This window comes from Mesoplodon mirus (genome assembly GCF_964341445.2).
Source record: "Mesoplodon mirus genome assembly, chromosome: 1".
Classification (NCBI taxonomy): domain Eukaryota; kingdom Metazoa; phylum Chordata; class Mammalia; order Artiodactyla; family Ziphiidae; genus Mesoplodon; species Mesoplodon mirus.
The window spans coordinates 217,298,267-217,325,817 of NC_138976.1; the positions used below are offsets into that span (position 1 = coordinate 217,298,267).

The 27,551-nt window shown below is 57.7% G+C and overlaps 3 protein-coding genes across 3 annotated transcripts; all 3 read right to left on the reverse strand.

Moving 5' to 3' along the window:
• Window positions 1–1,309: 1,309 nt before the first annotated feature.
• HRURF (HR upstream open reading frame) lies at window positions 1,310–1,414 on the reverse strand (the record flags this gene model as incomplete). The annotated part of the gene is made up of 1 exon (XM_082620727.1): window positions 1,310–1,414. One exon carries the CDS (start codon window positions 1,412–1,414, stop codon window positions 1,310–1,312), a length of 105 nt encoding a protein of 34 aa, XP_082476853.1.
• Window positions 1,415–8,714: 7,300 nt separating this feature from the next.
• Window positions 8,715–12,811, reverse strand: REEP4 (receptor accessory protein 4). The gene is made up of 9 exons (XM_082614108.1): window positions 12,755–12,811; window positions 12,284–12,381; window positions 11,399–11,471; window positions 10,927–11,003; window positions 10,715–10,835; window positions 10,176–10,289; window positions 9,623–9,758; window positions 9,303–9,457; window positions 8,715–9,209 (listed from the first exon to the last, which is right to left on the reverse strand). Exons 2-9 carry the CDS (start codon window positions 12,313–12,315, stop codon window positions 9,144–9,146), a joined length of 774 nt encoding a protein of 257 aa, XP_082470234.1. The 5' UTR covers window positions 12,316–12,381; window positions 12,755–12,811; the 3' UTR covers window positions 8,715–9,143.
• Window positions 12,812–16,720: 3,909 nt separating this feature from the next.
• On the reverse strand, window positions 16,721–24,490 carry LGI3 (leucine rich repeat LGI family member 3; the record flags this gene model as incomplete). Its single annotated transcript, XM_082607018.1, has 8 exons — window positions 16,721–18,694; window positions 20,752–20,916; window positions 21,073–21,242; window positions 21,896–21,967; window positions 22,068–22,139; window positions 22,467–22,538; window positions 23,354–23,425; window positions 24,285–24,490. The coding sequence occupies 8 exons, from the start codon at window positions 24,488–24,490 to the stop codon at window positions 17,877–17,879; spliced, it is 1,647 nt and encodes a 548-aa protein (XP_082463144.1). The 3' UTR covers window positions 16,721–17,876.
• Window positions 24,491–27,551: the final 3,061 nt, after the last annotated feature.

The following is a 27,551-nucleotide window of genomic DNA, read 5'->3' on the forward strand; positions in this document are numbered from 1 at the left end:
CATTGCCTGCCACATGAGACTCGAAGGACCCGCCTGAGTGGGATGTTCCAGTGTGGGAGGTCATCCCTTCCCCTGAATGCCTGGAACTTGACAGCCCACCTGGGCCACAGCCCCTCAGTAGAGACTGCCGATTCTAGGATGACATGTCCTGGCCTTGTTGAGCCTGGAACTGGTCATGAGCCATGGGGAAGGACAGAGGGCAAGAGCCCAAAAGATGAGCTCCGTGGAAGGCACTGCACTGGGAGACAAGAAAGTTGGATCCTGGCCCTGATCCAGTCACCTGCTGTGTGACCTTGGGCAAGTCACGTCACTCCTCTGGTGCCCTTGTGTAAAATAGGGCTGGGAAATGGGCAGTCTCAGAAGCCTCTTCCCTGGGCTGCAGTCTCTGGTTCTGGGGGTGCTGCTTCCCCACCCCCAGCCCTCAGCCCCACCTAGGCTTGTTTGGGTGGGAAGTGCAGACAGGGCAGGCTGGAGTCACGGAGGAAAGCAGGGCTGCTGCCTGGAATCTCTCCCTACACCTGGGCAGCCCCGAGTCTGCCTCTTCCAGGTGCTGTAGTTTCTTGGCTTCTAAGGCAGAGCCCAGGACAACTGCTGGGGGCTGGGATCTCCACCACTGCCCCCAGGGGAGGGAGGGAGCCGGCACAGGGGAGGGGAATTAGAGGCCTCAGCTGGGATGGGGCAAGATGCCCCAGTCCAGCCGGCAGTGCTAGGGCGGCCGGTGGACGCTGGTAACTGCAGCCTGGCCGAGGGGAGGGAAGGAGGCGGGGAAAGCGGGCTGGGGCCCAGAGAGAGGCAAAGGAGGGAAAATTGAACGTGCGTGCAAAGGACCAGGATGACAGGTGGCACCAGAGCCCCGGCGCTCTCCCAGCACGGCCACGTTGGCCCACTGGGGGAAGCCCCAGGAAGGAGGGGAGGGAGCCCAGGGAGCCGTGACACAGGGCGCTCGGGTTTTCTGGGGCCACCGCTCCGACGCGATCCAGCCCCGTCGGGCATCCTAACTTTCAGAGGTGTGGCCAAGCCCAGAGGAGCAAGGGGAGCTCGTTCCCTGCGTGCGGCGCGGGCTCGGCTCAGAAATGCCCTGCTATGGGCGTCCCCAGAAGGCGCGCGCCCGGCGCCCCTCTCGGCCCTTACCTGGGCTTCACGCGCCGGGCGCGACGCGGGCGGCGGCGGTCTTTGTGGCCGACGCCGGGCGCCCTCTCCCCATGGGCTGGCTCCGGGGCCTCCCGGCCAGCGGACGAGGACTCGTTCCTTCTCCTGCTCTCTGCTCAGCGCGCTGGCTCTCTCTTTTCCCCGGGGCGGCGGGGGCGCTCTAGGGCCGCAGGTTGGAGGGGTCGGGCTCCGGGATCTGCAGGATGCGGCACACGGCGCGGATCGGCCGCACCAGCTTCTGGGCCGAGGCCGTGGGTTGCGCCATGGGACGCCGAGACTCCGTGCTGCGCTGCGCGGAGGGCCGGGCCGGGGCTAGGGAGCGGGTGCCCCCGGAGGGAGAGAGGGAGCCGGGCCGGGGGGAACGTGCGCCCCGGGTCGGAGATGGCGGAGAGGGGGGGAAAGGCCGAGGGGCCGGGGGAGGGGGTCGTGCCTGGAAGGGAGGCCGATCCCGTGACCCGGGAGAGAGGCACCAGCTACGGCGCAGCACGGCGCGGCGCGGCTAATGGAAGGAGTGCCCAGCGGAGAGGGCAGCAGGACCTGTGATCGCCATCGCCAGACGCGCAACTGAGAGTGGGGAAGCTGCTCCGCCGGTTTCCTCCTCCAGCACCCTGCGGGGAAACAGGAGCCCGAGATTCGGCGGCCCCGCCTGGGCCTGCCCCCTCCCGGGCCCCGGGGGCTTCCGCCAACGCCCCGGCGATGCCACCGGCTGCGCACGGGGAGAATGAGCCCTTTGTTCCCCCCTCCCCCCCGCGGCACCCGGGCGCCTGCCGAGAGAGGCTCCCCCGGGGCAGCGTGCCAGCTTCCCAGCCGCCCCACCCTCCCGTGGGCCCGGCCCCGGAGCCTGGCAGGCGGGCAGCACCCCCACTATATAGGTGCCAAGCCCGGGAACTGGAGCAAAGGGCGGGAGGGGCCGGACCAGGCCACGATGGGGCGGGGTGCCCCCAGGGGTGCCAGGGCAGGGCTGCTGGGAGGGGTCAGTGCCAGAGCTGGCAGGGGCAGTCGAGTTCTCACGGGTCAGTGATGGGCGCTCTGACCCACGCCAGCCACCCCGTGCTTGCTGGACCACAGGCTCCTGATCCTCTCCAGCTCTGGCACATGGGCACACACGCTGACCCACGTCTGCCCTGCCCGGTCCTCATCTGGCCAAGCTGCTCTTCACCGTTCCAGACGCAAGCCCCGGTCCCAGGGCACAGTGTCCTGCCTTAGCAGTTCTAGAAAGGTCTAGGCTCTAGTCTGTTCCTGGTCTAAGGGCCCCAGTTTCACCAATTGTCCAGAGAGGAAGTGGGACCAGATGCGCTCCACCACCTGCTCCAGCCCTGTGTTCTGGGGGTCTGCGCCATCCTGTGCTCCTAGTGTTTCCAGGCCCAGCACTGGAGAGGAGCCCATGGGAGTGGCTCCTGGGAGGGAGCAGAGAGGAGAGGAAATGGGAAAGCAGGGCACCCTCCACCCGAGGAAGCATCCTGGCCCTTCTGCGAGGGTGGTTCCAGAGCACAGACACAAACAGACAGATTCAAACACACACAGACAGATTCAGACACACACAGAAACCCACACGCCCAACAGGCGCTTCCCTTCCCCTCAGGCACCCACGTCCCACCCCGCGACTCCCCTGCCTCCCTGTGGAAGCCATCCTTGGCCTGCCTTCACCCAGCCTGGGACAGAGAGCACCACCCACCCACCCCCATTCCATCGAAGGGATGAATTTTTGGATGCCTCTAGCCTTGTCCCAGGTCACACTACCATCCCTGGAGCAGGAAGCCATGAGGGCCGCCTGGAGGGAGCCTTCCTCCCAAGAGACTGGAGGGGAGGCCGGGATCCTTTCACCAGTTGAGGAGAAGAGGAAGGGTCCTGAGGAGAGGAGGCCTGAAGGGGTCGGCACCAGGCAAGACTTTGGTCATGTTGGCATAGATTCTCCTGGCCCCTTCGCCTTCCCCCAGAGGCCGGTTCTGTGGCAGGGCAGGCTGGTAGGGGTTGTTTACATGACTGAGTTATTAACACTCCCTTCCTCCCCCAGCTCCCCTGAGGGGTGGCCTGGACCTGAGTGTGCCAGGGGAAGTGATCCTGGAGGGTCTAACCCAGACTGTAGGCCCCAAGCCCCAAGCCCCAAGCCCCAGCCTTCCGCTCCCAGGCTGGCTCCAGGATGTGGATGGAGGGCTGGGGTGTGCCTGTAGTCCCCCATCTGTGTCCTCTGGCAGCCAAAACTTGTGGGAGATTCCAGGGGGAGATTCCTGCGGCTTGAGGCCTAGAAGAGGCTGGGCAGGGCAGGGTGGGAGCCTGGGCTGTCCAGGCCCCGAGGGGATGGGGACAGCCCCAGGGGAGTGGGACAGACACCTCCCCCCACCCCCTTTGCCAAGTCTCCTTTGTCAGATCACTGTCTCTGGACTAGACCAGGACTCTCAGGACAGGCTCCTAAAATGCCCAGGGGGTCGTGGGGGGATTGGGGTGGTGGGGGAAGGAACCCCTTTCCACCCTCGCCCAGCTCCCCATCCTGCTCTACAGCCCATGCCCCAGGCCCACAGAGCCCTTGTAGCCGGCTGTTCTGTGCCTGAGGACAGAGCGGATCTGGGGAGCCACACAAAGACACAAACAGAAGGAAAGCCACGCAACGTGTGGACACAATGCCGGATCCGTGGACAGAGGCGAGCGGACCAGCACCCCCAGACACGCGTGGGTCCGCTCCGGCCCCGCAACGACCCCTCAAGAGCACTGACACACACACACTGATACACACATTCCCACTGACACGCGCAGCAGCACTCATGAGCCAGCTGCCCTCACGCTGTCCCCAGAGCCCCTTACCTGGGCAAGCACAAGTGCCCTTCGGGCGGAGTAGCCCCCTGCCCAGGGGAGGGCAGCAGGCGGGGGCGGGGAAAGGAGCCCCGGAGAGTCAGGCCAAGCTGCCACTAATCCGGGCAGGGAGAGGGGGGGCACCCACACGTCAGAGCGGGGACTGCCGGGTGGAGGGCATCTGAGGACATCCCCTCCCACACACGCGGCCGTCTGGGCACCTAGCCCTACTTCCCCAGCCCCTCCATCCTTCAGACAGCTGAGGCTGGCCTCCCCCCACCCCACCCCCACCCTTGTGGCAACGCCTGGGGCGGGGGCATGGGGGAGGGGGGAATAACGGGGAGAATTCTCCTAGGACCTGGGGAGAGGGGCAGAGGCAGGGAAGTGTGGAGATGCTTCTGGAGCCAGGAGGAAGCTCTGCGGCAGATGCCCCCTCCCCTCTCACCCACCCACCCACATCTCTGACCTCGTTCCTCTTCTCAGTCTGCACCTCACCAATGCCCCTTCTCCTTCCGCCCAACCTTCCCTCCCCTGCCATCCAGCCACCCTGGTAGAGAAAGCTACCTCATTCGCCCCGGGCTCAGGACCTTCTGCCTAGTAACCCAGCTCTGGCTCCCGGGATTTCCTAAGCAGCGGGCCTCATCCTCCTGCTGGGGCTTCTACGCCTACCCAGCTATAGGGCATCCCAGTCCCTGATGCTGGGCGGGGGACAAGGGGGTGAGAGCCGGAGTGCTCACCTCCTCACCCCTTTAAAGGGTGGGGCAGTGCCAGCCACGATGCCCCAACTCAGCCTGGGCCAGGGCTGTGTTGAAACAAGAGGCTAACCACGCTGCTGCCGCCCAGAGTGGCAGAGAAAAATGCAGCAGTGGGGCTAGCGCACCTGGAGGCCAGAGTAGGGAAGGGGGACCACGACCGGGAGGGGCCGAAGAGGTAGGGAAAGAGAGGAGCCACCAGAAAGGTCCAAGGGACAGCTGGGCTGCGGGGAGGAGGGAGAAGGGAGGGCTGGGAATGAAGGGCCACCTGCACCTGGGGACTCGGAGACAATGGGGGCGTCCCTCAGAAGCAGGCAAGATGGACGGGGAGGACAGCATGAGCGCAAATCGAGCAGGGCTGGTACCCGGGCCAAGCAAAGGTGCGTGCTTCCAAGGGAGCTGGCCTAGGCTCTTCATCTCCCTACCAGTGCCCGGCGTGATTCGGCCTGGGAAGGCAGTGGGCACACTGGTGGGTAATAGAAGGTGGGGGGGCCGTGCGTAGGCCAGAGCAAGGCCTAACCTTCCCCTAGGGGCCAGGCCAGAGAGGGCATGGGCTGGGCCAGTAACCCCATGCAGAGGGAGATGGCGCTGGGCAGATGTGTCAGTGATTCTCAGAGGGACAGGGCAGGCTCTGAGGGAAGCCCAGCCCACACCCAATGCCCCAGTCTCGGGATCACATGTGCTTGTCCAGAACTTGGAATTCTCCTTGCCCCAGGATGTCTCGGAATCCAAACAACTGCAGCAGACGTTCACCAAACATGTGTTACAGAGACCTGGGCATTTTCGAGGCTCTGTCATGGGCACCAAGGAGATGCAGGGTACAAAGATGAACGTACAAGGTCATCCCCGGCCTCGAGGAGCTTCTGCTCACTTGGTCCATGTTCTTTTACCAGATAACATTCCCTGAAGCACCTTAGGTGTCAGGCCCTGTACTGGGCACTGCAGGTAACGATTGGAGTCTGGCATGTTAACAAACGTTAACAAGGTGCTTCCAGTCCCAGCCTGGAAAAATCAGGGGAGCATCACAGAGGGGGTGATGCTTAGCTCAGAAATGAGAGACTAAGTCCTTCACCACGTACTACAATATTTCACTTGGTCTAAACCACCATTTGCTCCGGGCCAGGATACAAAAGTAAGACGCAAATCTATTCATTATGAAGTCACAATGTAGTGTGTGGGGGGGAAATACGATGTGCTCAAGGCAAAAATAGAAGCCCATGCAAGCACAGAGACAGCGTGGTCTAGATGAGCAATCAACCCCAAGGGGCCAAAGGGAAGGTTACAGAGGGCTTCCTGGAGGAGGTGATGTCTGAGTGGGGTTCAGAGGGCAAATAGGAATAGGACAGAGTGTTGGGGGGACAGGAGAAAAGCATGGAGACATGAGAGAGTCCAGACTGATGAGGTGGGGAGCAAGAAGCAGTTGGGGTCTAGGGGAGTCTGGTTGGTCAGGGATCAGAGGGGGCGATGGGCACATGAGCACAGCCCACGGCATCGTGCGCCCAGGACAGGGTGAGTGGGCCAGATGTCAGGAGCCTCAGGAGGGGTTGGAGTCAGGGGAGGGTTCTTGGAGCAAGCAGATCATGAAGGAAGGCCGTGTCAGCCTGGATGGAAGACTCTTGGGAGCACAGGGGATGCATACAGTGCAGCAAAGGCCTGGAGGCCAATGTTGGAATGAAAGTGATGCGATCTGCAGACAGAAATAGGAGCAGCGGGGCAGCCAGGCTAGCCAGGAGGCTGGGGCTAAGATAGCCATCAGGGACCATCTCTAATTCAGCCCCGGGGCCCAAGTGACCCTGCTTGCCACTGTAAGGCCCCATCCAAGGAATGAAGGCTGGTGAAGCCCCAGCTCCCAGGAAAACTCCCTCACCAGCCGGCACCTTCAGGCCTCCCCCAGCTGCTCCCCGCTTTGAGTTTTTATTTCATTTTGTCCGTTTATCACACACTCCTCTGTTTTTCTCTCTCGGTTCAGGGGTGTGGATCCTGCCATTCCACCCCCACCAAGGCGACTCCTGGGCAGACTTGCATCAGGAGACAGGGCCCTGACCCACAGGCAGCACAATCATGGACAAGTTGCTTCACTTCTCCAAGTCTCAGTTCTTCCATCTGTAAAATGGCTATAACCCCGACCTGACAGGCTTGACAGGAGGATTTAAGGAAATCATCTCTTTAAAATGCCCAACACAAGGTCAGACAAACAATCAATGCTTCTTTTTGTTTTCTCATAAATTTATTTATTTATTTATTTTTGCCTGCGTTGGGTCTTTGTTGCTGCATGCGGGCTTTCTCTAGTTGAGACAAGCAGGGGCTACTCTTCGTTGCGGTGCGCAGGCTTCTCATTGCAGTGGCTTCTCTTGTTGCGGAGCACGGTCTCTAGGTGCGTGGGCTCAGTAGTTGTGGCTCATGGGCTCTAGAGCGCAGGTTCAGTAGCTGTGGCACATGGGCTTAGTTGCCCCGCAGCACGTGGGATCTTCCCGGACCAGGGCACGAAACTGTGTCCCCTACATTGGCAGGCGGAATCTTAACCACTGCGCCACCAGGGAAGTCCCCCACAATCAATGTTTGATAACTGCTAGTTTCCTTCTTCTTGCCTCCCAGGCAAGAAACTTTCTCATTTGCTCTAGTTCTGCACAGTGGTTAAGTACACTGACTCTGGAGCCAGACTGCCTGGTTTCCAAGCCCAAATCTGCCACTTACTAGCTGTGTGACCTCAGGCAAATTATTTGCCCTCTCGGTGCCTGTTTTCCCGTTTGTGAAATGGAGATTATAATAATAGTATATACCTCATGAGATTGTTGTGAGGACTAAATTAATATATGTCAGGGGCTCAGAGCAGCCCCTGCTGGGGCAGCCACATTCTAGGTGCTAGCTCTCACTTGACTTTGCATCCCCAGTTTCTCGAAACATGCCTGGTACCTGGGAGATGCTCAATAAAGATTTTTGAATGAATAAATGAAGAGATAAATCAACCCCATGATGCAAGGGAACACCAAGATAGGAAGTCATTGAACACCAATCCACGAGGAGCTAAGCCACCCAGCAGATTAACTACTTCCCCCAAATAAACTCGGATAATCCCCATACCCAGAGCTAATCCACTCTCCTCAGGTCACGCCGGGTGACCACCCCATCTCCCCTCTTCCTAGCCGACACTCTCACCCATCTCTTCACTTAATCCGGGAAAGAAGGGGACGCATGTGGGTGGGAGAGGGGAGCAGCCCGGGGACAGTACAGTGAGACCAGCATCCAGGGGCAGGAGAGGGTAGGGCTGGGCACTGGCTGCCCCAGGGGTTAGAGTAGGGGATGGAGTGGAGCCAGCCCACAGCCTGGGTCTCAGCACAGAGGAGATTCGTGGATGGGACTGGCTGAGGACCAATGACCACGAGCAACAGGGAGGGCCTTTGGAGGCCGGGCCAGAGTTCTGCATCATCCCTCCAGCCAGCTAGCTGACAAGCCAGCCTCCAAGCCCCGCCCTCCTTGACCTGGAAGCTGGGGGCAGCCCAGACCCTGGCAGCTGCTGCCCTCTCACGGCCGCTCCGCAGAGGTGCAAAGCTCCTGTCAGCCTGAGTGTTTACGAACTCGATGCACCGGGAGCCGCCTAGAGGCCTGGCAGGCCCTCGGAGGAAATCGGCCTCCACAGCCCTAATCTTCCGCACAGCTTTAGCTAATCCCCATGAGATTATCGTGCTGCCTGGGGCCCCTCCACACCTTCGCTCCCACTGGTCTCTACTTCCCGTCAAGGCCTGATCCCATCCCCTCCGGCCTGCATTCTTAGACTCTGGACTGCCCCCCCACCCCCCCACCCCGCCACTCTCCCATCCGTGTTCTCAGAGGTCCCCAAGAGCTTTCCCTAATAGTACTTGCCTTGCCGCATCACAACAATCTGTCGATGGCTATCTGCCCCAGAACACTGGGCCCCTCTGGCAGTCTGTCTGGCCTTTCAGCACTAGGCCCAGACTGGCCTGGGGCAGGCTGTTGAATAACACGTGCTGTGAGGACCGGGACTACAAACCAGAAGAGACCGAGCACTTTTACATTTTACAGAGCATTTATTTATCAAAACTTCCACAAACCTGGCCTCATTCACCAACACAAATCATACAACCAGGACACACACATGGCCTTGGAGAAGGCTGTGAAGTACTCTGAAGGACAGGGAGGAACGAACACAGCTGGGTGAGCTTTGGGTTTCGTTTTTCAGGGGTCTGGGGAGGGCTCTGGTTCCACACCTGGGAAGGCAGAGGGGCGAGGAAGATAATAAATAGAACCCTGAGGCCAGCCTGCTTTGGTACATCAGGGGTGCAGCCCCACACGTGGCCCGTAACCGACAGCAAGAGTCAGGAGGGCAGCACCCGGGCAGCTGGTGCAGGCAGGCCAGATATGCCGCCAGAGGTCCCCTCCAAACAGTCCCAATGCCCTGCAGGGCACGAGGTAAGACCGGGCCAGGCTCCGGAGACCCTAGCTGTCCATGTCTGAAGGCGTGGTCTTTTTCCTCGTCCGAACCTTCAGGGAGCGCGACGTGCCCTGTGGGGAGAGAGGGCAGGCACACCGTGAGAGATCCGGGCTGAGGCGGCCACCAGGGCAGCTCACTTCCCTTGTGCCTTCCTCACCACCGACCTCCCGCAGCAGCGGCTTCCTCTTGACCACACGCAGACTCTGGGTGCGGCCCAGAGGCTTCTCTCGGGGCCGCGCTGATGGCTGGGGGACCACTTCTGTGTCTGACCAACACTCATCCTCGGTGTCACTGTCCTGCAGGCCCCCTGCCCGGTACCCTGTTGTGGAGGAGAGGGAGGCCGGGAGGCAAAGCTGGGCACGGACACAGTCTGAAGGCCTGGGGCCCGCTGAACCAGGCTTTCCTCTGGCTCTGAGGGGAGCCACAGCTTGCCTGGAGGAAGCCATCCCTCTCGGGACAGCTCTGGCTTCCTCTGCCCACTCACCGATGGGTGGCCTGCGGTGGGGTACCTGGTCCTCCAGGTAGAGGGGATCCTGGTAGGTGGGGGCGGGGGCATCGGAGATGGTGCGCAGGTCCTGCATGGAGAAGCTCCGCAGCCTTCCGGCCAGTGCGCCCTGACTCTGCAAGAGAGTGGGATCCGCTGCACCACCTGACGGAGGGGGGGCAGGGCTCCTGGCAGGAAGGGGCCTCAACCAGGGGAGCTGCCCAGGAAAATCAAGGCTGACCTGCAAGCAATCCCTGGGGCACAGGCCTCAGAATCGAAAGAAACACGGCAACCTCCCAGCCCTGTGCCTTTGTGGCGCCAGCAAGGAGGTAGGGCCTAGGGTGCAAGAGCAGCCACTCACAGTCAGTGTCAGAGCCAGGGAAGTCTGAACCTCCAGCTCTGTGCTCCTGCCAACACCCCACCTGTCACCTCTCGCCCCTGTTCCCCCGGCCTGGACAGCTGCGATCTCTCGGCTCCCTGACAGAGAGCTGGACTCACTCAAAAGGCCCTGGGGGTGGGGGTGGGGATGGGGGAGGGCTGGAACCCAGGGCACCTTGGTGGCTGCCTGCACAGCAGCCGAGGCGGCAATGTTGAGGCCCCGCTTCCCAAAGCTGAGCACCGTCTCGTAGCTGCGCTCCTTGGCCTGCACGATGTAGGTGTCGATCTCCTGCGGACACAGAGTGGGGGGTGGGGGAGGAAAGCTCAGGCGCACAGCCCTAGTCACTCCTCTGTGGCCCAGAGAAACCACTGGGAGGCACGCCTCCCAGCCCACCCCACCCACAGAGCACAGGGCTCCCCATCCACTCGCCGGATCCTACACCTCAATGATCAGCCGTGCTCCAGCCTCCCCCCACCATCCCCAAACCAACTTCCAGCTGGTGTTTCACACCCCCAAAAGGTCATTCATCACATGTGTCCCCATTTGATTTTCCCAGAAGAGGAGGAAGCCTAGGCTCTGTCAAGGCCCCATGGCTAAACAGCAGCAGGACTGGGGTTAGAGCCTAGGTGTCCCCAGTGTCTTGAGCTGCAAGTCCAGGGCTCTTCGCCTCACACCCACTCCTACACTGCCCGCCCTGCCTCCCCCTGGGGTACCTTCTCATGGCGAGACAAGGATGGGTGGACGAACTTGCGGTAAAGCAGGCTGGCCCCCTTGGTATAGGGCGAAAGCAGCCACAGCACAAATGCCATCTTGATCTCGTAGTAGAAAGGGAACCTGTCAGAGCAGAGGGGGCAAGGTCTGCCAGGGAGCCAGGCCAGGGAGGACCACCCCCTCCCCGCAGCCCACAGAACCCCAGTGCCCATACCAGGAAATAAAGATGTCTGTGAAGGTCTCCACTGCCATAAAGAGTGCAAAGACGATCCAGTACATCATCCACCGAACCTGGACGGGGAGGGGCGGGCAGAGAGGTCAGAGGCCAGCAGCTGAGCCTGCAGTGCCAAATCCCCTGTCCCGGGCTGACCCAGCCCAGAGATTCCAGAAAGCCCGTCCCACTGCATTCCCCTGGCACCTGGCTGGCCTTAGAAAGTTGCCTCTGAGAAACTGCCACTCATTCCTGTACCCACACCCAACAGGCTGCACCCACAAGATCCTGCAAAGAATCCCAAGAGCCCATCCTCCATCCACACCCACTCTGCTCCAGGGTACGCCACCAGATTATACCCCTGGAGGAAAGGGAGGCCAGCTCGGATTCCCCCACCTCGCCAAATCCTACCACATCCCCAAGGCTGTGGTTCCCCCCACCTGAGCTGAGCCCTCCTACCCACCCCCGCACTCACATATTCACGAATGTTCTTGGTCTTCACAGCCTTGTAGGAAGCATAAGTTGGGTACAGCATCCCAAACACCAGCCTGAAGAGCAGCCCCCAAAGCAGAGGGAGAGTGTGAGGGGCGCCACTCCCCACGCCCCTGCCAGGTGGCGGCCTCCCCCCCACCCCACGTTCGAGGTGGCAGTGCCTACCCTGTTCTTCCTGCTTGGCTTGCACAACCTGCACCTGAGTCAGTGCCCTGGAGGCCACCTCCCCACCCTGCTGTTTACAAACATCCCAAGCCTGCCCAGGCCTGCACGAGTGGCCCATGGGTGCATGATGCAGCCAGAGCACAGACAGCCACTCCACGAGGTGAGTGGGGGGCAGGCTTCTGAGCCATGAGAGCACCAGGCTGTTCCCTCCCCTGGACGTGCAATCAGGCCCAGGGCCACCAGACCTGGCACTGCCAGCTTGCAGGCAAGGATATTCCAGCCAGGTGAGGAGTAGGACAGAGTGGGGAAGCTGGGCCCAGGGTGGTGAGTCACGTGACTGACTGCTCAGATGGGAAGCCGGCACCTGGATTCTCTGCCCACAACGTGCCACATCCTGTGTTTGCCAAGGGGCGGCTGGCCGGCCTGTGGTCCTCCGTCCCACTCACCTGCCTGCAGTACGTGTGTGACTGCAGGGGGTCGCCATCAGCCAAGTAGGCTTGAGTGCGGGGGAGACAAGCACACGATGCTCAATGCCTTGTGCAGGCCCGCAGGTCCATTAAACCTTGCGGTGAATGTTGGAGGGAGGGGAAATGTGTGACATAGCTCAGAAGAAGCCCCCCTTTCCACCAGACATTCCCAGCTTCCACCCCAGGGGCGGGCTGACATCCAGGGATAGAGAGGGTATTAGGGCGGCCATACTCACACCACCAGGCGACAGATCATCCAGGACACCATCCTGCAGTCTCGGGAGCGAAGGGAGATCCCTCCAGGAAGACGCCCAGAGGGACGCTCACGCCTGCGCTGGGATGGGATTAACAGTGGAGGTGTGGGAACCACAGGGGCGCTCGGGCTGCCCCTTGGTGGAGGCGGAGCCCACCGCCCACTAACTCCGCAGTGCTGGAAGCCTGAAGAATGGGGAGACCAGCGGGCCGGGGCAAGCAGGAACCGAGTTGGGAGCCGGTACCGGCCGGCACGCTCTTCCGCCCCGTCGCTCGGGCAGTTACGGCTCCGACCCGCACTTCCTGTCCCGGAGAACCAGGCGTTCGGCCCTTGCCGGGGGCTCTGTGGGTCCCGGGCCAGTGGGGGCTGGTCGCAGCCTGCGTTCGTGAAGGTACCTACGGCCCCAGTGCGCCAGGACACCTGTACCGGCCTCGAGGCGGAGTTTGCAACTCACTTGAAAGTTGCACGGAACTGGGCTCTGCCCAACCCCAGGTCTCCGGCGCGTGGCGCAGGCGCAGTGCGGCTGCGGAGGGGGCGGGGCGAGGTCAGGGAGGTGAGAGACCTGCCCCTTAAAGTGGCGATGCTCCTCCGACTGGTGGATGCGGCCCGTAGGTTGAGTAGCCCTCCGAACGGGAAAGATTTGGGGGTAGGAAGCGGAAACAAAAAGGTGCGGACTTCCCCACTGGTTCAGTGGTTAAGAATCCGCCTGCCGATACAGGGAACACGGGTTCAAGCCCTGGTCCGCGAACATCCCACGTGCCGCGAAGCAAGTAAGCCCGTGCGCCACAACTCCTGCGCTCTAGGGCCCGCGAGCCACAACTACTAAAGCCTGCGTGTCTAGAGCCCATGCTCTGCAACAAGAGAAGCCACCGCAATGGGAACCCCGCGCACCGCAACGAGGAGTAGCCCCCGCTCGCCACAACTGGAGAAAGCCCGCGCGCAGCAACGAAGACCCAATGCAGCCAAAAATAAATAAATTAAATAAATTTTTTAAAAAGGTGCGACGGGGGAAGAAAGAAATGAAATCTGGAGTCCAGAGTTTTCGCGGATCTTCACTAGCTCCCCTCTTTTGCCTCGTTTTTCCCCTCTGTGAAATGGGAATGGGCATGAGATGGGTGGACGCCACCGTTAGAGGCTCAGGTGAGAACTAGAAGGAGGTTTGGCTGGGCGCCAGCAAATCCGGGTCTTATAGCACTTGGTTGGGAGATCGCTAAGCGCCTCAAAGATGCTGAGGTGACCTAGAGGGAAAGTGGGGAGGAGGTGGAGGAGAGAGAACCTGAGGGACTCATCACCCCCATCCCGCTCACCCTGCTGAAGAGTGGGCTTCAGGAGTTGACTTCTCTCTGGGATACCTTTCCAGAGCCCACATCCCTGGGCAGGCTGATTTGAAAGATTCTGGGTGGAGTCCCCAGCCCCCCATGTCTTCTTCCCCAAAAGTTTGAAATCCCACCTATTTCCGTGAGTCAAGAGCACAGATATTCCTGAGAGCTTAACAGTATCAACGACTGCCATTTTGTAGTGCATTTTTGAGCGCAGAGACTTGATCTTTACAAAGATCCTTTTTTTTTTTTTTACCATTTAGGAAATAGGCTCAATGGTGGAAAGTAACTTGCCCAACGGCACCTGATGGTGAACGATAAATAAATGCTTAGATTAATCAGTCTTCTGAGGGCAGCCCTGGGAGGGGACAGGGAATGGAAAAGCTCCTCTAGGAGGAAGGTGTGTATCTGGAAGAAGGCGGGAGGCTCAAAAGAAAAGGTTTACAATGTTGTAAATCAACTATACTCCAATAAAAAGTAATTTTAAAAAAAGAGAAGGCAAACTTTGCTGCTTCTACAACTTTCCACGTGGGGTTGCATTCTTTGTACCTCTTCTGCTAGGTGCCTCATTCCTCCCTCTGAAAATGGGGAATGCATCATCCCCCCAACCCCCCACCCCACACCCCGCACAGCTTCCCTTCTGCCTCGAAGGGCTGAGGTGAGGGCGACAGCAGAGCTGCCCAGAGCGTGGGGGTGGAAAACTTGGGCAGTTACTACTTTTTATTAGAGCCACAGTTAACACTCCCCTTCTATCAAAAGGATGGAATAGCTAATGATGGAGGGAAAGGAGGCTTCTTGGGAATAAATAAACACTCAGTGACTACATAGTCATAATTAGCATCATCAGTTTTATTGGTGTTGCTGAGTGGGAGAGCTTGCAGTGAAACTGGCCCACAGAGAAACTCCCCCAAGGCCCTGATGCCTCCCTCCCCCTGCCTAATCACCTGCTCACACTGGCCCTAGCTCCCACCCTAGTTTGGAGGAACAAGAACCACCCAGGGCTAGGATCCCCTCAGGAAGGTCCCGGCCACCATCCATCTCTGGACACAGACATTGTAATGAAGGTGAAAAGTATCCTTGTCTCCTTGGAGCAAAAGGATATGACTGACCCTCTGGACAGCTCAGGAGGAGCAGGGGGTACAGAAAAGGGAATGGACATCCATTCCTCCAGAAGTTAGGGTACCTGGGCTGACTGTGTGCATGTGAGCCTCGGGCCTTTGGTACCTGCTGCAGAACTGCCTCCCTTCCCCCACCTTCGCTGCCTTCCAGAGTCACCTGACCTCAGCATCACAGGCCTCGCTTAACCCCCATTCGCTGGAGAGGAGCTTCCCCTGTGCCCACTCTAAGCCAACCCAGCTGGGACCGTCTCTCACATGGAGACTCTTGGTCCCTATGACTGTGCCTGGAAAAATCTAAGGGACAAGATGTCAGAGGTCTGCTACTGAGAGCATGGAGGGGCGTGAGGCTGACAGCTGAGGGGGTCACCCTCCTGGGCTTTGGCAGAGTGAGTGGACTCTGCCTCTTACGCCCATTGGTCCTGAGCTGTTGACACAGTCACCCAGTTACACTGGGTTGCTAAGCAGCTCTCTGGACATACGATGATCCGCCTCTGGCAGGTGACCAGGAAGGCACACGGTGGGCTCCATTCCCCACGTGCAGAAAGCTGGCCATTCAGGGGGAGAAGTGTCTCCCAACCCTGGGGGGTGCCCTGGGGGGAGTGACAGAGTGATGTTTATCTTTCTACTGGGCAACAGAGTGCCAACATGTCTGGGAGACACAACCCTCTTTCCCTGGCAACCTCTCCCTGGCACAGCATGAGGGCCCATTCCCCATATGAAAAAGCAGGAAGGCATTCCCAGGACAGTGTGGCTGGGGCGTCCCAAGAGATACCTGCTAAGGCAAGAGCACGTGAATGTGGTTTTAGGAGGTGGAAACCCAAACACATCACCTGAGATTCCCTATTGTGAGGAGTGGGCATCTGAGGCTAAAGGTAAGATGTAGGGTACAGGGGCTCTGAGACTGAAGATAGGTCAGGAACCCTAATCCACAGACAGCAGGTCTCCCCAAAGATCAACCTTCTCCTCGCCCACAAAGCAGCCTTCTCTGAGCCACCTGGGTATCTCCTAAAGTCCTACAATCAAAAAAAAAAAAACTTAGTTCTGTGCCAGACACATGATTCTAAGCCTTACATATATTAACACATTATAAATCTAATGCATTCAAATCTCACATTAACCCTCTCACATAGGTAGCATGATTATCCACATTTTCCAGATGAGGAAACTGAGATAGAAATAGGCGAAGGAATATGGTTGAGACCTCCAAGCTAGTAAGTGGCAGAATCAGGATTGGACAAAGTACGCTTTATTATTTACTTTACAGAAGGAGAAGCTCAGCTTGGAGAAATCAGTCCACTTGCTTGAAATCTCACACTTAGGGCGGAGGGTGGCAGCGATGACACATATTTGTCCAGCAGAGGGGGATGGAGAGGAGACAGACTGCTGAGCTTGTCCTTGGCCCTGTTGGTTGGATTTGACCTGACCGAGGGACAGCCTCCAGTCTCAGCGGGCCCCAAGACTGTGATCTCCAAGAAGGAACACTTGACCGTGAGCCAGGCCCAGGTGATGGAGACTAGTCACACTCACCCAGCACCCGAGCGTCATCACCATGAACTCCTGACCCCAGCACCGGCTGACTTTGGGGTGCCTACTGCTCAGAGGGAGGGGAGCAGGGAGGAAGGGGGTCTGAAAGCTGATGCTGGCCCCCTGCAAGACAACACAGCTCTGTTCTTAAGGAAACAGGTGCTGTTGACCATCACCATTGGATACCTGAGAGCCGTCAGTGGGGTGGAAACTTTTTATTTGTGAATAAATAAAATAAGTGAATCAGAGCATTGTCCCCAAGTGCCCTTGGGCATCCTCCTACCTGGAGGTCCCCACACAGTCTGGGCACAGGGAAGAGACTCCCCGCCCTGTGCCTTCCCTACCAGCCTAACATCTCAGAGCCCTCTATTCCCAGCGTACAGCAGAGGGCAGCAGAAGCTTGGCTGCCAGGTGCCGCTCCCACAGGACCCTCCCTCCCTCCCCCCTGCGGCACTCAGCTTGCACTGAAAGGCAGTGCTCCTGGGGTGTGCCTCTGTGGTTTGGAGGGGCGCCAGGGCCCCCAGGATGCTCTTCAGCCCAGCTCCACTCCTGGCACCTGCCCAGATGCCTCAGGCGCTTGCAGCGACCCTGGCTTGGCCAGCTGTTGGACGCACCCAAAGGAGCCAACACAGCGCAGGGTCCATATCCCAATGGTGGGGCTGAACCAGGGGTTGGTCTGAGGCTGGGGCAGCTACAGGAAAGAAAAGCAGAAAGGCTTTCATCTGGGTGGTCTCCTGTTCACCAGGGAGCTGGATTCAGGGTCAGAGAAGGAAACTCCAGTAAAGCACTGAGGCAGCGCTGGGAAGAGGGCAGGGTCTGCTGGAGCTGTTGTTATTGCTTCGGGCAGAGGGGCTTTGCCCCCAGGAGGTCAAGCTGGTGCCCAGAAGTTGGCACCACCATTCCACTCATTTTCAGCTGCAGGGTGGGCACACCAGGGCTGAGCAGAGGAGGACAGGTACTCTGTGCCCCTCCAGGAAGAGAGGCAAGGTCATAGAGGGGACCCACTTTAGGCAGCGCTGAATCTGCATGTGTGCACATGGAGATGGGAGTGTAGACAGGTGTGTGTGCGTGTAACTGAGAGGGTCTGTCCGTGTCCACGTGTGCGTGCAGAAGGCGGGTAGCGTGGGTGAGTGCACCCGGCAGTATGAAGGATGTGGCCATGGGCTGCAATGCAGAGCATGAGCAGGTAAACAGACACCTGGAGCACCAACAGGAAAGACCAGAGGGCCAGAAGGATAAGCTGAAAAACAGGAGGGAGCGGTTCAGCCTCCAGCCCTCCCAGGACACCTCCCTGGGCCAGAGCATGGGGAAGGCAGCAGAGCAAGGGAGGCTGCAGATGTGGTGTGGCGTGAACCGGCGTCCACATGTGGGAGGGCACCAGGGGCTGGGTTGTCTGGTGCGTATACAAGACTTCATGCTGATTACAGTGAAAATTAAGTGGCATCCCTGGGCTAGAGTCCACGGTACAGTCCATGCTCACCAGGGGGGATGTGTACGTGAGGGCATGTATGCAGGTTGGCTACGTGTGTCTTCACACAGGCAAACATGCTGCTCACCCGGAGGCTCCACCCAGCCTCCAGTGCTGCCCGAGGAACCCAGAGGCCTCGGACCCCCTCTAGGCACTGAGATCCACCACCACGTGTCGGTACACAAGTGTCTGTCCCTTGAAGCTGGGGGCCAGGAGCAGCTGGGCGTCCCCAGCAGGCATGTAGCAGAAGGCCCGAGGGGCCTGCACCGCCAGCTCCTGGAACCGCACAAACTTCTGCCGCCCCTCATCCCACTGGTAGATCTGTGTGAAGGAGAAGTCGCTGCCCAGGGCCAGGTAGCGGCGGCCACCCACCAGGAAGGGCTGCAGGGCCAGCGAGCCCCTGGAGGGCAGCGCCTGCACCTCGGAGAAGCGGGTGCCCTCCCAGCGCAGGATCTTGGAGTCGCCGATGTAGCGGCTGAGGCACAGGTAGCTGTCGCGACCTGCGCGGAAGTGTTTCACAGCCTGGGCATCAGGCACCTGGGTCACCTCGCCCTGGGCCACAAACTGCTTCTGGGTGCGACTCCACTGATAGATGATGGGGGCCTGGGAGCTGCTGGACACGATCAGTCGTGGCTTGCCCTCGCCGTCTACAAATTCCAGGTCAGTGTCACGGTGCCAAGCATGCAGGGCCTGGTGGGAGTAGAAGCCGTTCTGGTGCCAGCGGTAGAGGCTGGTGGCCCCCGCCTTGGAGCTGTCAGCCACGGCAAAGTACCAGTCGCCATCGATGCGGAAGGCCTCGAGGTCATTGGGCTTGCGTATGCGCTGAGGGTCGATGTCCTGCAGCTTGGTGAAGCGCGTGGTGTTGGGGTCCCAGTGGTAAATGTAAGAGCCACCAAACAACTGGGCCACCACCACATACAGCTGGCTGTCCACCACCATCGGCTTGCAGTGCACTGCAGAGGGGGCTGCAGGATGGAAGGAAGCGAGTCAGGCAGTGTCAGGGGGCCCGCAAGCCCCTGTCCCACGCCACACCCTCAGAAAAGAGGGTCGGTCCCTTCCAACGGTGGAAGTATTCTTTCCCCACTGAATATCCACTGGGTGCTCAATGCTTTCTCATTGTTTCACAGCTAATAATCAATCTCAGCATCACCCTCCCTTTGCTCTTGACCCCAAGGTTCAAATATAAGCTGACACTGAGCACAAAGTAGGTGCTGCTAGATATCGACCGATTGTATAACTGTCATGTCCATTATTGAACTTTTATTGTGTACAGTCACTGTGCTAAGTGTGAACACATTGCCTCAATGAATCACGCTGAAATACACCCTATTATTTTGTAATTTCACACAGAAAGTAACTGAGGCTCGGAGTCTTAGTGACTTGCCCAAAGCTACCCCACTGGCGAATGTCGAGGCAGGGGAAGGAGAAAGAGTTTGAACACAGCCACAGCTGGTGACAAAGCCTAGGTAAACAGAGCCTTGGAGCCTTGTGTATGAAAACACAATCCCCCAAGAGCTCCCACTTGCGAGAGGGCTTTTATGTACAAGAACATCTGCACCACAACCAGATTACCCGGACCCCTTCTCAGGCACCGGAGTCGTGTGTGGACACACTCTCGCCTCTCCTGGTGTCCCCAGTCATGACCTCTCCTCTCCTGCTTCCCAGAGCTGCTTCACCACCCTCCTCCTCGTGACCCCACTTGTTTCCCAAGGGAAGCCTGTGCTGAGCCTCAGGCTCTGGCACTCACTGCCCTGAGTCCTTTCCACAGCCTTGGTCTGTGCACCCAGATGCTGATGACTCCCCCAGCTCCTGAGCAGCAGCTTAGACCCTCCTTCCCCCCACACCCACAAGCATCTCAAACTCTGGCTGGCCAAGACTGAGCTCTATATCTACCCCCAAACCTGTGTTCTTGATTTCAATCTGTGGCTCCACCCAGTCACCCCATCCTGAATCCTGGGAGCCATCCCCAACACTGCCGCCCTCTCCCTCACCCACCGCTGACCAGTCCCTAAGTCCTGTCAACCCTCCCTTCTGCTTTCTCATACAGTTTGTGTAAGATTGGTATTATTTCTTCCTTAAATGTTTGATGGAATTCACCACCTGGCCCTGGAGTCTTCTTCGGGAGAAGGGTTTTTTATGTAACGACTTCAAGTTCTTTCATAGATACAGGGCAATTTAAACTTTCTGTTTCCTTTTGTGTCAGTTCAATCCCCCCTTATTCTACCTCTCCATCCACACTGCTGCTGTGCCAGTCCAGGCTCCAGCTGAACCCCTCCTGGTGTGCCCACCTGTCTTGCTTCATGCCTAGCACTCTCCACACTGCTCACAGAGGGAATTTTCCAAAATACAGATTGGATTGATTCATACACTCTGCTCAAAACCTGCTCAAAACCTGTCAAAGGCCTGGTCCTCATCTCTCTCGGGTCTCGTCTGCCTCTCTCCACCTTGAACATTACGCTGTCATCCTGTGAGCTGCTAATTGTTTACACGTGCATGCTCTCACATGCTAAGCTGTTGCACACCTTCTTGACTTTGCTCATGCTGTTCCTTCTGCCAGAATACCCTTCCCACATTTCTTCTCCTAGCTAAGTCTCCCTCAGCCTTCTAGACTCAGCTTAAACTCAGTGGATCCCAAACTGAGCTCACTGGCCACTCCTATATCTTCCTTAGTTCTCTGGCACCGTCCAGTTACTTAAGCCAGGGTCCTGGATATCACTCCTCCCTCTCCCTCATCCTTCAAGATTCAGCTTAGGCATCCACTCCACCAGGAAGCCTTCCTTGATTGCCCAGGGTAGGCCTCTCCTTTGTGCTCCCAGAGCACCGTGGTCATATCTTCCTCCTAACACCTACGTATTATCTGGATGTTATGTGTGTATGTGTCAGCCTCCCCCCACAGACTAGAAAGTTCTTATGTGCAGAGACCATGTTTCATCTATCTTTCTACCTATAGGAACTCAATGAGGAGGAACAATGGAGCCCACCCCACCATAAGGACCACCGCACCCAGGCCAGGCGCAGATACCTGGGATTCTATCATAGTCTCGAAGTTGCCTTTCAACATAGTCCCACTTGAGGATGGTGCAAGCGCTGACTCCTGGCTGGGCCAAAGCCAAATAGAGGTCACTGGAGTAAAGGAAGGGCTCGGCCGACACCGCTTGGAAGGACAGGGTCTGGTACAGCACGAAATCTGCAGGGATGGGTCGGGCGGTGGGGGAGGTGGTGGTTAGGGAGAAGGGTAAGAGCTTTCTGGGTGGTGAGGGTTACTCGACTGGCAAGGCAGAGTGCTGGGAGCTTCCCTGGGGAGGCCCAGCCTGATGCCCGAGGTGGGGCACCTTCTTCCTACCTGTGGTGATGCAGTCGAACTCCCGCAGTGGCAGATCCTGCACCTTGTGCTCTTGGAAGCGGGGCGGGCTGGCGCAGTAGATGGGCGCCACCGTGGTGTTCGTGTGTGCCAGCCACTCCACCAGCCACTTCACCTTGCAGTCACAGTTGAGCGAGTTGCCCCGCAGGTCCCTGGATCATGAGGGTAATGGAGGGGACACAGAGAGGGACAGGCTCCCAGCTGCTCTGCCCACCCAGGCCATCTAGGTTTTCAGAAGTAGATACTGTCAAGGCTGCTGTGGGTTGCTCATGTGGCATCTTTGTGCCAGTTAGGAAAATGTTCCCCTTGGGGTGGGTGCAGCCCCGTGGACACGTGCTTGGCCAGCAGAGTGCGGGCTGAGTTTCATCCCCTACTTGCCTCCTTGGCCAGGTGCCTTTTGCAGTGTATGACCTGCACAATTATCTGTTGCATCCCAATTCCCCCAAACCTTCCACAATCCAGGGCTTTTGTTTTCTTGTAGAAATACTGATCAACGACTGTGGCTATGCTATCAGACTTTAAAGTAGATTTAAATCTTACATAGATTTTAAAAGCGCATGTTTTAAAAAACATATACATAACGTCTCGTGTGCATTTTAAGAGGGCCCACAGATGCCTTGAAGAACCCCAACTTGAAAGGCTACCAATCTATATATAACTCAATCTAGCCTTCTCCGCATCCCAAACCCAAACCCTCCCAGCCTGTCAAGACCTTATGATCTTCCCAATTCTGGCTCCCACACCCCTCCCTCCAGGGACGTGTCCCTCTGTGCCATTGTCAAAAGAAGTAGGACTCAGGCCTTACAAGTCACTCAGGATGTCCAGGGGCCGAAAGATGTCTCTAGGCAGTGTCTGCAGGTTATTGTTGGCCAGTGAGCTGCAAGAGAGACCCCTGGGTCATACGAAGATCGTGACCGAAGCCAAAGTCAACAGGAGACAGGGGGCTTTGGTCTGGTGTACGAATGTGATGTACTCACAGGTGTGTCAAAGACTTGAGTCCTCTGAAGGTAAACTTGGAAAGTGCCCAGATGTCATTATTCTCAATGAAGCTGGAGAAAATGAGAACTTGTCTCAGCCACCAGTCGGGATCCCAGGCCCTCGACCAGCTACTTCCCATGCCCCACCTAGATTCCAGCCCATGACCCTAAGACAGGCTTCCATTCTGAATCTGACGACATTAAGTCTGTGGTGACAGGGCACCCAGGCGGGATGGTTTAGGCAGAGGGATGGATGAAATGACCTTCTGCTTGGGTCCTGCAGTCAGAGGATTCAAGGGCTCTCACCCCCTCACCCCCCCCCCGCCAGCCCTCCTCACTGCCCCTCCCCCTCAGCCCTCCTCCCTTCCACTTCCCAATTCCCCTTTCCTTCCCACTCACAGGTACTGCAGGTGAGACAGTCCTGTGAAGGCATTGTCTCCAATCAGTGTAAACTTGTTGGAATTGAGCAACCTGCAGAGACAAAGGTGGATTAGAGCTTCCAAGGGCACACCTGCCGCACCAGCCCCCAGCCGGCTGCCTCACCCCCGGGCCATGCCTCCCACCCTTGGGACCCCAGCAGAGAACCCCAGAGCAGCCTGGGCGGCAGGTCCAGGCAGGAGCCTGCTCTGGTCCCAGAAGCTCCCAGGGTCCCTTTACTCCTAGGGTAAGAACAGCCAGGGGCGGATCTCTCCTGTCAAGCTGGGTCCTTCCCCACTGTTCTGTCTCCCACCCTGACCCCAGCTCTCTCCACTCCCTCCCAGATGGATGGCAAGTTTGAGGATAACCACATATATTCTCTCCTGCAACTGGGGCTTCAAACATAAGCAGCCCCTTTTAGAATTCCAGACCCTCCCGTCTTCCCTCCCTTTCAGTCCCCCAGCTTTTTCTTCAGAACCTGATCCCTGGGGTCACTTGTCTCTAAGATGAGCTCTCTCCCCTGCAGTGTCCACCCTCTGGCACCAGCCTAAGTTATTGCACCCAATTCTTTGGGATCTGCAGAGGAGGAAAGTCCATTCCGAACTGGGCCCCAAATACCCGCTTCTTTGCTTTTGTGGGCGACCCCCACCTTCCTTCCCCCAAACTGCTACCCCCTGCATCCCTCCTGACTCCCCGCTGCTTCACTGTTTGTGGCTCTCCCATTGGAGAGAAAGTAAGGGACGCCTGCCTCTTAACCTCCAAAGGCTACTCACAACCTCTCCCCTCTCCCCAGTCCAGGATCTGTCCCCTTCCCCTGCCCACCCCACCGCCCCTCTCCCCAGCCTCCTTCAGCAAGGCTCTGTCCATACAGGAACTGCAGCAGTGGCAGGTGGGAAAATGCTCCATCCTGGATCTCCGAAAAGGCAGCATTCACCAGCGTCCTGCAGGGGACACCTGAGTCAGTACCAGGGGAGTATGCAGAGACTCTGCTGGGGTGGCACGAGGTGGACAGGGCCATGGTTTCTGCATACCCTCGCCCTGGAAACTCCCCATGTCACCTGGCTCCTCCCCCAACTTGAGGCTGTCTTTCCCTTCTCACAAGCTCGCTGCCTGCCTTCCTCATCATCCTCCCCTACTGCTTCTCTGAGCACTAAGGACCTCAGCCCAAACAAGGTTCCATTACCCGCACCTTCTCCATCATCCAGACACCCACCGTGTGCTGGGTGCTGTTGAGGGATGGGGCACTGGGATGGGGGCGGTGGATTAGTATCTTGCTCTCAAGGACCACACAGCCTGTCTAGTTCCTGAGGCCGCTGGCTGCAAGTGACAGGCTGGCTGGCCCCGTGCAGAGTGGCTGGCAAGACCCGTGCCAGGGCACTGTAGGAGTGTATCTCACTTCCACCCCTCCCCCTGCTGCCACCCTTCCCCCACAAGAAGCCTTCTGTCCTTGGTGTGACATCACAGGCAGGGGCCCCCATGCTCATGTAAACAACCCCCTCCCTCCAAGTCCAGAGCCCTGCACACAGTAGGTCTCATTGATGCTGATGGTGGTGATGATTCATTCCTGGCCATAAACACCAGCTTTCCCAGCCACCGCTGCTGAGCCTGCATGACTGCAGAACTCCCAGCCAGGGCTGATGCCTTGAATCTCCAGTCCTGAGGACCCCCTGGAGCCCTCCTGGTCCCCACACTTTGTAGAGGTGGAGCAGGGGTTCTCCCCACCCACTCCCAGAGCAGGTTTTTGCCTTCCTCCCCTCTCAAGCTCTCCCACCCCACCCCACCCCAGACCAGAGCACTCACAGAGAGATGACCTCGGAGGGCAGGTTCCTGGGCACTGCCTTAGAGTCCACGCAGAAGGCGGTGTCCCTGGTGCAGGAGCAGCTGGGCGGGCACGGGGGCGTCTTGGGGGGCCTCTTGGCGCCGACTTGCAGCATTAGGCAGAGGCCCAGCGTGGACAGCGCCAGCAGCCCGAGCCCCGAGCCCGGCCTGGCCCGCAGCCCCGCCATGCTGCCTGCGAGCTCCCGCCCCACCACGCTCGGCCACCCCGCGCGGGCGCCACAGGCAGCCGCTGCCGCAGCTAGGGCCCCAGCTGCCCGCTGCGGAGAGCGACTCCTCGGGCCCTCGGGCGCCGGCGGCCGTCCCCTCCCCTGCTCGCTCCAGCGAGCCGAGCCCTCGGAGAGATGCAGAGATGCGCGGAGACCGGGGCGAGCCGAGGGCTGACCGGCTGGGAGTACGCGGACTGCGGCGGGCGGCGGGGGCGCGCTGGGCGGAGCGGGGGGAGTCCCGGGCGGGGAGTAGCCACTGAAAGGAGTGGTTGCGGCCCTGGCCGCTGCACACCCTGCGGGCGGTCTCTGGGGCCATCTGCTCGTGGCTGTGCGTGAGCGCGTGTGTGCGAGTTCTCCTTGTGCATCCTGCACGCGTGCACACCTGTCTCTGCACGGGCACAGGCACATGCACATATTCTTCCGGGCAGGCATTTCTGCGCTATGTATAGATCCATGAACCTCTGTGTACCTGTGCGTATGTCTTGGCGCTCAGCGGCCTCTAAGCAGAGTTCATGGGCATGTCATGTATCATAAGTGACATGTGTGTATCTGTGTTCACGTCTCCACAGGCTAGTAAACAGAATGTGCCTTTGTGTCTGTGGGAGCTGAAAGGGGAAATATCACTGGAGTTGGAATGGGAATGTGTGGAATTCCAGAACATTCCTCACTAAATAACTAAATAACCTCACAGCCTGTTGGAGCTGGAAACGGCCTTGGACATTTCCAGTCCAGCCCTTTGTTTAACAAACGAGGAAACTGAAGCCCACATCAAGGGGAAAGCAGCCAAGCTTGAGATCACATCTACTACGTGTTGTGTACTCTACTTACTTAATCGCCTCAACCTTCTGAGGTCTTTGATATTCATCCCCTTCTACAGATAAGAAAAGTGAGGCCCGTAGTACCCGAAGAAGAAAGTGACAGAGCAGGGATTTAAATCCACTCTGCCCAACTCCAAAGTCCACAGCCGTTCTTCTACACCAGGGGTTTTCAAAGTCTGGTCCAGGGAGCCCAGAGGCCCTTGAGAACCTTCCAGGGAGTCTTTGAGGTCAAAACATTGTTAGTTTTCCTAACAATGTTAAGACATTATTTGCCCTTTTCACTTTCATGCTCTTAATAGAAGTACCCTGGAATTTTCCAGAGGTATCTTCTGTTAAACTGAATTAACAAAATTAAAGAAATTTCCAAAAATGTAAAACAATGACACTCTGCTCCCTCATATTTTTGCTTTGTAAAATAGTTAATCTCATTAAAAAATTTATGTTATGTATGTTATAACATAGAATGGGTTTATTATTGCTATTTTAATTAAAGTAAATTTTAATTAAATTAAATTAATTCATATTTAAAAATTTCTCAGTAAATATCAACGTGGTAAATATCGATAGGTATAACCCACATAAACAAAAGCACTTTGGGGTCCTCGCTACTTTTTTTAAGGGGTCCTGCAGCCAAAAAGTTTGAGAACTGCTGTTCTATACTACGTTAGTTCCCAGGGGTGTGGAGGGGGTGTTTGATTGTCCCAAGACCTCACAGGTACAGTCAGTTGGCTGGGCTGCCAGTCCAGTGCTCTTTCTATCAGTCCAGGAAACCGAGATCACTAGGTATAAGATGCTTCCCCAGCTGTCCCCAGCTTCTGCTGGCAGGGGATTCTCTGGTCTGAGCTTAAGTCCATGTTCTCCCAGCCAGGGATGCCCCTGACCTTGGATGCTCACTTGCTACGGCCCATCCAGCTGCCCGTGCTGCCCTCCCCATGCCAGCTTGTGGGAAGAAAAGCAGTGGGGGTGGGGAGAGTGGCTGGGGCAGCTGGGCAACCATCCCCGCCCCCCCCCCCCCCCCCGTCCCTGGCACGGCTCTGCCCAGCACACAAAGGGCAGAGTGAATCTTGTTCATCCCCTGCGGCTGAGGGGCTGGAAGAAGGAAAAGGGGAGGCACAAACAGGAGTGGCTGCCATGGGGCTCTCCATCCCCACGTTCTCAGAGAGGTTTAACTCAGAGACAGACAGAAAGGGGGAGTCTGGTTCCTATTCTTTTCTCTCTGTTTTTTTTTAAGATTTATTATTTATTTATTTATATTTTTGGCTGCGTTGGGTCTTAGTTGCGGCACATGGGATCGTCGTTGAGGCATGCGGGATCTTTCGTTGCAGCGCGCGGGCTTCTCTCTAGTTGTGGCGTGCAGGTTTTCTCTTCTCTAGTGTGGCACACAGGCTCCAGGGCTCGTGGGCTCTGTAGTTGTGGTGTGCCAGTTCCAGAGCGCGTGGGCTCTGTAGTTTGCGGCACATGGGGTCTCTAGTTGAGGCGCACGAGCTCAGTAGTTGTGGCACAGGCTTAGTTGCCCCGTGGCATGTGGGATCTTAATTCCCTGACCAGGGATTGAACCCGTGTCCCCTGTATTGAAAGGTGGATTCTTCACCACTGGACCACCAGGGAAGTCCCTGGTCCTATCTTTTTTTTCTTTTTCTTTTTTTTAAAGAATACTCTCCAGCCCTGAAGCTCCACAAATTTTGCTTCCAATTTCTGACCATTTAAAACAACTGTTTATTTATTTGGCTTTGTCGGGTCTTAGTTGCGGCATGCGGGATCTTCGTTGTGGCATACGGAATCTTTTGTTAGGAAGGAATCTTTCCTTGTGATGCGCGGGCTCTTCAGTGCAGCGCGAGGGCTTCTCTCTAGTTATGGCATGAGGGCTCCAGAGTGCATGGGCTCAGTAGTTGCGGCACGCAGGCCCGGCATGTGGGATCTTAGTTCCCCAACCAGGGATCGAACCTGTGTCCCCTGCATTGGAAGGCAGATTCTTAACCACTGGACCACCAGGGAAGTCTCCGTCTGGGTCCTATTCTTAGCTACTGAGAAGAGGTGCCCTGGTGGTGAAGTAGATGATGATAGTCATGAAGATTGGACTTTCACATCGTGACGTCATTGGATCCTCACAACAGCTTGGAGAGGGGGACAGGACAGGCTGTATTAGACCCATTTTGCAGATGAACACACTAAAGTCAAGAAAAGCAGAATGACTTATTCAAAGT